General features: G+C 33.3%; 1 protein-coding gene across 1 annotated transcript; it reads right to left on the bottom strand.

Moving 5' to 3' along the window:
- Positions 1 to 481: 481 nt before the first annotated feature.
- On the bottom strand, positions 482 to 10,867 carry LOC149897133 (beta-1,4-glucuronyltransferase 1-like). Its single transcript, XM_090116944.1, has 4 exons — positions 9,768 to 10,867; positions 6,274 to 6,394; positions 2,129 to 2,254; positions 482 to 930 (listed from the first exon to the last, which is right to left on the bottom strand). The coding sequence occupies exons 1-4, from the start codon at positions 10,865 to 10,867 to the stop codon at positions 721 to 723; spliced, it is 1,557 nt and encodes a 518-aa protein (XP_089973070.1). The 3' UTR covers positions 482 to 720.
- Between the last annotated feature and the right edge of the window lie 592 nt (positions 10,868 to 11,459).

Genomic DNA, 11,459 nt, shown 5'->3' with positions numbered 1-11,459 from the left:
TTTCGTTACAGAGTTTATAATATGTTATTTGTTTTTGAGATAGAATTAGTAACAAAATATATCTAACAAATCATGATATTTAATTTGAAAAAGTATATTAACAATCCAATATAAAAAACATGTTTACTATACGTTCGTATCGGGGAGGAAATCGCTGCGTTGTCTGTCCATAATTTCAGGCCATATTACTTTATGACCGTGATCAAGTGAGCCCTATGCTTCCTATGAAGGTTCCTTCATTTTTACTTACGGAGGGTCGATCCCTAATCACTTTAGACATATTATATAGCTTTTATTGCTAAACAACACGTCTATTTGCTTTTGGTAATTTCTACTAATATTGAAGAAATATTGTGCGAATAGATCTTTCAAATTTTTGAAGATTTAGATAGTGTTGTTAAATGTATTTTATGATTAAATCCCAAAGAATAGAAAAGGAATAATCATACGCTGGTATTTTAATTCAAAATGACGTATTTGGTACAGTCGAATAATATAATACAAGACTGTGAGGACAGTTTTCATTTACCTTAACTTAAACTGTGAATATATTACACGAACAAAAATAATGTTAGCTATAAAAATAACATTTAATCATATTATTTCACATCTCCGTTATAACATCGAACAGAAACAGACCAAAAAACAAATATTAGCTTCAATTACAATTAAACAATTCTTGAATACCATTGAAACAATTCAACCAAATACAGAACATGTTCAATTCAACTGTCCACACCCCCATGTCAATTTGCATTTCGGTCGATCTGGGTAATTCTGTTTGAAGGAACTTATGATGCCCTGGTACCTCTGCCGGTTTATTGTCTGAGCTCTTGCGTTGTTCGATGTATTCTTGCTGATCGCGGCGTGGCAGAGGAAGCCGCCGTCGAGGACCACCATGCGATACTCTTGAAGACAGAGTTCTAGCATCTAGAAGAAAGTTGAACGAAGTGTAATAGCATGTAGCTACGACGAGGAGGTATTTGTGTAGTATATGGGTTTTCATTACAGTGCATTTACATCAAACGAGCGAATGCTCATGACCCCACTATGTCAAATTAATTTAGTTTAAACAGGCGTTGAGCATTCTTTCGTTGTTCTTAGTGCGTTCGAAAAGATTCTATGCAATGTTCTAATACTGAATACGAGTTTTAGTTTACATTAAAAGATCATGAAATAATGCTCTTGCTCTAGTTCTAGCTCTATGTTCGTTTGATGTAAATGCACGTTAGAGCAATGTCTTCACTTTTTGTATGTGTGAACAAATACAGTCATAATTACTACTACCGTGCATATTATAAGAAATTGCGTGATAAATATATTGAAAATCTCTTAAGACTTTTTTTAGGTAGTGTTTCTCCAAAACATATAAACTATTTCATTAGAAGACAACACAATTATTTTTTATTTTATTGTATCTAAATAATAATAGTATTCCTAATAAAAAATATATAATATTATAAAGAGGAAAGGTTTGTATGTGAAATTTGGCACAGATAATCTTTAGACCCTGAGAAAGAACATAAGCTACCTTTTATTGCGAAATATGTACCACGGGCGAAGCCGGGGCGGACCGCTAGTAAAAAATATATTTACGATCCGGAGTATTATTATTCCTACCTTCTAAGAAGTTGATTAAACCAATCATATTGCCGTAAGAAAGCTTCCCGATGAATTTAATCAAAAGTTTCAGAGGAAATGAAATACCTCCGCATTTTATACCTTTTGCTTTTCAAAAGAATATTGATATTTAATGAAGCCTCTTGTGAAATATCTTTAATGAATTGTTTAGAAATCAATTCGCGAAAACTGTTTTGTAATAAGAAATAAGTCTTCTTATTTCTTATCCTAAATTAAAAAAAATATTTGTTGCCAAGGATAATTTTCCAGCTTCTTAAAGTTGACGATATTTTTCTGTTGTTCTCAAATACGGAGAACATTTAATACAAAATGTATTCAACATTAAAAGCGTTTGATTGGTGAAAACAAAGAGAAAGAACATCCATCGTATTGTAATTATACCTAAATGAAATAAGAACTAGTAAAAAACCATTTAAATATTAGGTACAACAGTTTAAACATTAGGTTTCAGGCGACCTCCTTTGTATAGATTATAACAGTACTTTACCTGTGTCATCTTATCCTGTTTCCCCTCCCAGGATAGACTCTCACTGTACCATGGCTCCCGGTGAGTGCCGAAGTAAAGAGGCTCCCAGCGGTGGTAAGGGTACTCCCGACGGGCTATCAGCATTGGCTGTGAAAATAGCTTCATACAGTAGCTACATACTTATATTATTATCTATACTAACTATGCTGTGAAAATAGCTTCATACAGTAGCTACATACTTATATTATTATTTATACTAACTATTATATACTAGCTGAGCTTCGCGATTTCACCCGCGTGGCTCCGCTCCTGTTGGTCTTAGCGTTATGATATATAGCCTATAGCCTTCCTCGATAAATGGGCTATCTAAACCGAAATATTTTTTCAAATCGAACCAGTAGTTCCTGAGATTAGCGCGTTCAAACAAACAAACAAACTATTCAGCTTTATAATATTAGTATAGATTTACATCGACCATTGCAAGCTATATTATGGTGACCAAATAAAAATAAGTCTATGTGTGCTACTCCGAAATATGAAATATCTATGTAAAACATCAATCCCGCTCTATTAGCAAAACAAACAATTCAGCTTAAAGAATTAGACTACAAGCCCACATAGGACAAAAATATGGGTCAAATGAACCACCAGGGGACATATCTAGAACGATAGCAGAGCAAAAAATAATAAGATTCATCACTATGCCGTCACTTGTAAGCTGTCCAACGGAGTGCAGATGAGAATTGAAAAGTACAGGTAGACTCGGTAAATTTTGGTCATATATTTTTGTACGGCATTCTTAACCATCGATAGATCCATTAAAAATAATAAGAAACCGCTCAGTGCCGTACAAAAATGTTGGTCCACCAAGTCGGAATTTTTATTTAATTTCCGAGAGTTACCGGGGGTAAATTTGGTCATTTGACCATGTACGGCATCTGTGTCATACTATTGCTATACTGCTTTTAATCCATTATTCCGCAACGCCGTACAAAAATCATGGGGACAAGGGGAAAAAATCGAGAGTTGCAATCCCCTCTCTTTCCCCACTCCAGGGGGTCATTTGACTAAGTACGGCTTCGGTTCCAAAACATTATCTAGCACTCAAAAGTCCTATTAAAAGCAATGCCGTCAAAAAATAATTGTTCTTTTAAATGTATACCAATAATCATCTTAATTTCATCGAATTCTTCATATAAAGAGCTGTAAGGTCATTTGACCCTGTACGGGAACTTTTTTTTTAACATGATATTGTAAAATTCAATTGTTGTATAGTATTGCCGTTCAAAAGAAACCGTTCTAAAAAAAGTTATAGAGAAATGCAAAACCAGAAATTTTGTTAAAGTTTAAACATCGTAGATTAATGAAATATAATAGTTTTCTACACTTTATTCGTTGTTTTAAATAGTATTAACATAGATAAATTAGGAAAAAACGATGCCGTACATTTTTGTGCAGACCACATCTTTTAGGTTGATGAAAGCGACGAAAGCTACAATTTTAAGGGTGCTTTATGGCCATTTGATACAGTACGGCATTAACATATTTTTACCCAACTACGGCAAAGCAAAAGGAGGGTTATGGTTTTGACAGGTCATGTATGTATGTTCATCTATTCCCTCGTAACTTCTAAACTACTTATCAGAATTCGACAAATGACATATCATTAGAAGCGTCTGAATTGTTCACTGGATAACCAACGACCAGCTAGCTAAAGGCTATATGGGGTTTCACAAAATCTAATGTAGCGCCCTCTAGCGGACAAAACATACAGAGTAAAAAAATAAAGTTAAGATAAATATGCCGTGTTTGGTATCATTTGAAAGCGCTTTACTTGTACATTTTGAATATGTATATATTACTAGCATTTGCTTGTGACTTTACCTGTATTCATGGGCTGATTGCATATAATTCACATCTTTTCGTTCATAGCTTTTTTATTAGTTCATCAATTTAACGGAGTCCATTCCACTTGACTCCGACTTTCCAAGGTGATAATTAACCACCTCGAGCTTCTTAATATTAATGTATATTTATATTTTATTATCAAAATATAAAGCAAACATTACGTTATATGGATTTTTTCTTTTTCAGATTTTTCCCCTTTGAACCAACGAAAATGTACGGCACATGAAAAAATATTATCTATGCATAAAATACTTTAAAAATAAATTTATTTCGTGTTGTGTCAAATGACCCCCTGGAGTGGGGAAAGAGAGGGGATTACAACTCTCGATTTTTTCCCCTTGTCCCCATGATTTTTGTACGGCGTTGCGGAATAATGGATTAAAAGCAGTATAGCAATAGTATGACACAGATGCCATACATGGTCAAATGACCAAATTTACCCCCGGTAACTCTCGGAAATTAAATAAAAATTCCGACTTGGTGGACCAACATTTTTGTACGGCACTGAGCGGTTTCTTATTATTTTTAATGGATCTATCGATGGTTAAGAATGCCGTACAAAAATATATGACCAAAATTTACCGAGTCTACCTGTACTTTTCAATTCTCATCTGCACTCAGTTGGACAGCTTACAAGTGACGGCATAGTGATGAATCTTATTATTTTTTGCTCTTCTTTCGTACTAAATATGTCCCGTGGTGGTTCATTTGACCCATATTTTTTTCATATGCGGGCTTGTAGTCTAAATTGTTTAGATGATTATACCTACCATTTTAATGCTTCAATAATTTGTAACGTTAGTTTTATATTAAGAATAATATTAAAAACGGATATAATATACTTTTTTACTCAAATTCACTAATTATTTAAATATATAGAAGTATACTTGTGCCTTCAATCGAGTAAAAAACCATTTCAAATTTAAACGCATACAAGTATGAAAGTACAGTTCAACTCAAAACATTCGTCATGATTCAAACTAGTCCCTAACATAAATACATGTCGCAAATTCAAGTTCTGTTAACCAGTTTAACTCGGTAAATGTTGGTGGCTTTACCTTGGTCGCATATTACTAAATAGTTACAACGTAGTATGGAATATACATGAAACTTTACCAGTACACGACTGCTAGTTAGCGATGAATACTGTGTTGTCTATTTCAGATCCTATAGGATACATTGTTCACTGGTGGTTCACTGTACATCGTTAATACTTTATGAGCGGTGGCTTGATAGAATCTTGAATAAATAGAACAACGGAAATCAGTATTCCGAATACTAACAGAAGATATACTACTTCCGAAAGCCCCTGTTACAACATCATCTTATATTACTTCTTCTTTTATTAAAATGACTAGTATCTTAAATATACTTACCTATTTTACTTAATCACACAAAATCAATACAATGCTGAAGAGTTTATTTGTTTGCATGAACGCGCTAATCTCAGGAACAACAGGTCCTATTTGAAAAAATATTTCACTGTTACATAATCCATTTATCGAGGAAGGCTCTATATCATCACGCTAAGACCAATAGGAGCAGAGCAATACGAGTAAAAAAACGGGGACAAGTAGTATGAATTATGAGAGAGATATCCTAAATAATTTATGAAATATGTATATCAATTAGAAAATACTCTGTAATTAAGCGAGTTTAATATAGTTGAGCGACACACAATTACGTAGCAATTAGTAAGTTGCCACTATAGGGATAAAATTGGATCCTTCCAAGATTGAAGCATCAGCCACTCGCGAATTAGGTTGACGTCCCGCCATGATGGATCTGCTTATAGAAAATGGCGCGGAATATGACAGAGATGAAGGAGTTATAACAGCCTTGATATTAATATTATTACGCAGGCTTATATTAGGTACATACCTACGTAAGTTATACAAAATACATAGCTAGTAATGATGTCACGCAAAAAAAATATAAAGAAGCTATTTTTGAAAAAAAATAAATAAGGAACAGAACGATTATTATTAGTATTTGAACTCGCGTGATTTGTATATACAGTTTTTGCTTAAAATGAATTTACGAAAAAAAATTATAACCAACTACTAAATACTTATTATAACCAACTACTAAATACTTACGGAAGTAATGTGAAAAATTCCATCTTCAAATGGTAATATTACAAGCTAACATGGGCGATTAGACAACCTACTATAGAATTAATCAGTGTACCTACACAAAGTAATAATAATAAAGTAATAAATACTAAGTAAATACTCTATACATAAATGTACACAAACCTCCAGTATGGCTGGTGAAGGTCGCAGTAACCACGTCTGAAGTCCAGGAAACCGTTGGCAATGGGAACAGACTTTCTGGTGGAAATACATGGCGCGGTTCGAAGTCACCATGTTCACTAATCTATGTAAACGACAACAAACAGAATATTACATGATATGAACATATTGTAGACACTCGCCACGTCGCCACCAAGGCTACATATGTGCGTCTGTACAAAATATATGAAAAATGAGTCAGCAGTGGCTGTGGTCGGTGGCCCGTTTGCGCCAACTCTAAATATGTTTTGGAATACAAGATAAACGTAACCAGTAGATAAAAGAACCCAAAGTACTCAAATCATGTCATAAAAGTGTAGGGTTATGAAATAAACCAGCATTTCAAATAATATTATGTCAGTAAAATATGAGAAACTACGACTAAGAATAATTTAAATATATTTTAATGTAACGTACATTTTAATGTACGAAATTATAATAAAATGTTTCTACAAGATAATATCCACAAGGATCAAGTTACGAATATCTCTAAAACGTATAATAACTTTATTACACGAAACTTTATTAAAGTAGAGGTTTAATTAAGAAACCTAATATTGGTCTGAGAAGGTTAAGAGGAACTTTATTAAAATATAATTTTGATACTCGGAATAGAAATTATTACTGATACTGTATAAATATCTGCCTAGTTAATATCAGATGATTCGTAAAACCGAAATTTAGCGACCGAGAGAAATTTTCAATCGAATTAAAAGCTAAGGGTGCTCTAAATTGTATGAATAAGCAATTACAATAATTTAAAGTCAAAAACAACATTTTCCGTCTATCGCGTTTCTATTAATTTTTAGAAAATCTGATTGAAATGATGCTTCAAAGCTATATAATCCCGGATAAAAACATATTATGTATTTCAATTTATTACTCTAATTTAGAGCTGGATTTTGCGTTCACATTTTTTATTTAAATTAAGAGTTGTTGCTGTTATTTCATTTGTGTTACATTTTATTATAAAATCAAGATCAACGAAAAGAAAACAATAAAAATATTTTCTCAAGTCCTTATTTAAAACAATGAAAAATAGAGTAGCAGTACTTTAACCCCTATTATGTCCAATGACATTTTCGCGATTTTCGCAAACGTGTGGCAACCGGGAGCCGGTTGGTCAACAGACAGCGAAATTTTGAGATAGACTTTTACTGTAACTCGATTTTCTCCGTATCTAGTACGAATTAAGTTAATTCAAGTTATAAATCTTATTTTCAATTGAATAATCTTTATTCACTTTCAACCATTTCTATATAAATACTCAATCAAAGCTAACATAGAACTTTCAACATAGGGTACTGTGATATTTAGATAAGTTTCGGTTATAATTTGAATTAAAACAACATTTGGAAGTAATTAAGACATTTTATTTACAACTTATCACATTAGGTTTAAAATAAAACACAAAATTCAAGTGCCACCATACAAATTTTTTACACAACACACGATCTTAATATCGTCACAAAAAACCGCCACTTGAACGAGTCATCAAAAGTGGGTATCGTATTTCAACCTTATTTTAAATGACGCATGCCGATATGGACACGATGTTTTGTTTATTAGAAACTTAAGCTTATAAACTATGTATTACGAAAGCATCGCAGCACTATATTATATATATCTTGAGTAGGAGTTAAACAAAAATGGGTCAAAAATTTGGGTCAAAAATTACGTACATTTAAAAACATAGTTTTTGGAAAAAATATTGCAACTAACGGAACTTTAAGACATTTTCTAAGATTTAGATAGATTCAAGCATCAAAACAAATCAACAAAACAGTACAGTTCTAGGAAATATTTCAAGATATAAGTTGTTAAAAGTAGCAAAAAATTTTTCATTTTGGTACCTGGAGGCTATAAAAGTATGGATACGACTTTTCGTAAAACATAATATTTTCAAGGTATGACTCTTATTAGATGTGTTTGTTTTTTACTATCATACATTCAAAACATCTATTCTGGTCATATTTCGGTAATGTCGCAGTCAGCAATAAATTAAAATTTTAATGCATACAAAAATATTCCTGAGGCATATCCATACTTAGGTAGCATCCTAAAAATACGCAATCTGTTGACGCACCGGCTCCCGGTGGATACAACGTAGTATCGTATTTCACTACATATTTTCATGTTTTTGAAACAAATATAATGCTACCCTATGAAATATATCAAAACTAAGTAGTTTTACGTTTTAGATTTAACATCAACTTGCCTTTTTATCCATTTCTGGCTGAAATATAACGATAATAAAATCGCTATCACGCGTTCGACCTTGCACATGCTGATAGTTACAGACCGATTTTTAGTGAAAATTAACAGAACTATTATATAATTAGTATAAATAATCAATATTTAATAACCCATCCATCGTTGCTTTTAATATTCAGCGAATCACTTTAAGATTAGTACAAGTTTTCACCAAAACAAAAATACGTAGTCACCACGTGCGATGACGGAGTTTTGAATGACGCTAGTTTAAATTTTTTTCACTAGCGCTGCGCAAGTTTTGGCGTCACTAGCCGGCCTGTTTCTTCTTTAAGCATTTGTAATGTGTTAGAAAGGATAGGTTGATATACAATGACGTTGTTTATAGTAAAAACAAAACACTCGAACCCTCACCGGCCCCCGGTTGTTCAACATACACGGCTAAAATGTGACACCGCCGGGAGCCGGTGGTTCAACATACGAGGGGTTATGCATATAGGACAACGGATAAATATTGCAGTACATATAATTTTCCACAGACAACGCCACGCGATTCAAATAAATTTATTATTTCAATTGTAATTTGTAAAACGAATTTATGCGACAGCATTCTATATTTTCATCCCATCTGCTAAACGGTGTCGTAAATGTTACACAAGAAATATAAAATTTAAAACCATCGTAAAACTCGAAGGACCATATGCCATATAATAAAATAGAGTGCGTTGAATCAAATTTAGCTAAACTATTTGTAATATAAAATGGTTATCTATATATATATTTTATTAAAACTATAAATAAATCGTAAATAGAAACACGTAAAATAATTTTTCGGATTTTTATCCTTATTAAATTTGGAAAATAACCATTGCGAAAGTAATTACAATACCTTTTACTAGACTAAATAGTATAAGGTCGTTAAATACTTATTAATTAACTATATACTATAATAAGGTTGTATTTTCAAAATTATATCGCAAGTAAGTTGGTCCTCTATCAGTTAAGGATGTTATATTGCGATCCTTTTATGTTGCTAACTTACTATTAAATGCGTTTAAGCTTTAAATTCTAGAACATTATAAACTGCCGGCGTGTGGATCTACCTACGTAGTAAGCCCTCTCTTTACACTGCTTCTCAGTCATCTACCCTACTTTGTACAGATTTAAAATCAAAATATAAACGCGTAGTGTATATTTATAACTGTCAGTCCTACACGTCGCAGTAAAAGCACAATTTATCAACTTACGTGTCTTTGTCGTGAGGTATCTCCTCTCCCCTTTCCACCTCAAAGAGCGGCACTACAAAGACTGTCTTAGCGAAAATACAGCCCTCGTCGCGTTTCTTATCGCCCATAAGTTTCCGCACCATTCTCAGAAATTTCGGCGCTAATCCATCGCTCGGCACCATTTCTATATCTGACACAATAAAATAGTTTGTCTTTGATGCATTCCTAGCGACATTCCTTCCCACGTTTATGGGATATATCATTTTATGATCGCGCCGAAACGTCGGAATGTCAAGCACTTCGGGGCCGGAGCAATCAACGAAATGCAAATTCGGTGCGCCTTCCTCCTTTTTGCTTATTTTCGCCATCATGCGTTCTATTTTCTTTTTCCTCACCCATTCTACATATCCCGCCCTAGTTTTTGGATTCAAATTCTTATATCTTTCCAATTTATCCCTTAGTATTTCTTCTACAGAAACATTTGACGTTGTTGTAGAAATTTCTGTCGTAACTATTATCTGTTCCGGTTTTCTTATTTTTGGCGGATGGCGTTTTGGATAAAAAAGATGTAATGATACTTTCGACATACCTGGATAACAAGAGCACAACTGTTTCATTATCTGAATTGTAATGTCCATATCATAATTAGGTACGTAAACAGCTAAACTGATTGGCCCGTCCCAATATTTGGCAATTTCAGCAATGTGATAAATGAATTCCGGGGTCGCTTGCGTCGCATACGTCACCGCATCATATTTGCTGTTATTGGCATATGCCATGCCCCTGATTGCGTTATAGATGACTCTGTACGGTCCATTAATTCCTGCTTCGGGCGTCGTGAATATTGGAAATGTCCCCCAATCGATATAATTTGGTAAACCATAGTTGAACTGGCAATAGCTACTGTTGTCGTGAGGGTATCGTCCTCGTAGAAAAGCCCCTGGTCTGTATTCAAAGTCGCCAACTTGAGGAGAGGCATGAGGGTGCTCATTATGTTTGAAAGCATAGAAATGAAATATCACAGTAAGAGTTACTACAAAGGTAATAAATATAAATAAAGTAGAGTGTCTTCGGGTTAGTCTATACGTATATGCCGCGCAAACTCGTATACATCTCGACATCGTTTTAATTCATTATATTTTAAAAGAGAGGTTAATTCATAGATATGTTTTTTTAAACATTATTGCGATATTTGTGCTATTTTAAATTGGTTCAAAACATGTTTATTGGAAAACGTCTGTAAAACGATATATTTAAAAGGTCCACTGTACAATAATTAACGAAAACAGGGATTTTGTCTAAATACGAACACCTTTGTTAACGAAACACAAAAACACGGGATCAAATTTTGTTGCACACACACATACACGTTGAAATCACTTTACATTTATCGTAACTAGGAAGAGAATTTTAAATATTGGGATACTTTTGCTTTATTATTGTAAATATTGCATGTTATTTTTGCCAAAAGTAAACCATTTTGACAGATGCGCGCGCCTACTTTCTGTCAACCTGAACCCGGAGAGCGCATGGCGTAACATAGAAATCAATAGAGCCGCTAACGTCAGTAATAATTCATTTGAATATTTCCTCATTGGAACTTTTTCGCGTAAAGTTTATTAATTGAATGCAATTAAATTAAAAAACTTAATAAAATTATATGCGACGTATTCCAGGTCATTTTTGAGAAAAAATTTAAGGCAATTTCTAGTT

The sequence above is a fragment of the Colias eurytheme genome, chromosome 26, assembly GCF_061535395.1.
Source record: "Colias eurytheme isolate Ceu_HAF_F1 chromosome 26, ilColEury1 Martin Lab GWU primary, whole genome shotgun sequence".
Taxonomy (NCBI): domain Eukaryota; kingdom Metazoa; phylum Arthropoda; class Insecta; order Lepidoptera; family Pieridae; genus Colias; species Colias eurytheme.
The sequence above is the reverse complement of the archived record's forward strand: the minus strand, read 5'-3'. Positions and strand labels throughout refer to the sequence as shown.

What these genes read in the sequence shown, in the direction of transcription:
- LOC149897133 (XM_090116944.1), bottom strand. Translation starts at nt 10,867, where the DNA reads ATGTCGAGATGTATACGAGTTTGCGCGGCATATACGTATAGACTAACC. An exon ending in ATACCTCACGACAAAGACAC is followed by an intron (nt 6,395 to 9,767) that starts GTAAGTTGATAA and finishes TCGTTTACATAG; the next exon opens with ATTAGTGAACATGGTGACTT. An exon ending in CTTCACCAGCCATACTGGAG is followed by an intron (nt 2,255 to 6,273) that starts GTTTGTGTACAT and finishes CTATTTTCACAG; the next exon opens with CCAATGCTGATAGCCCGTCG.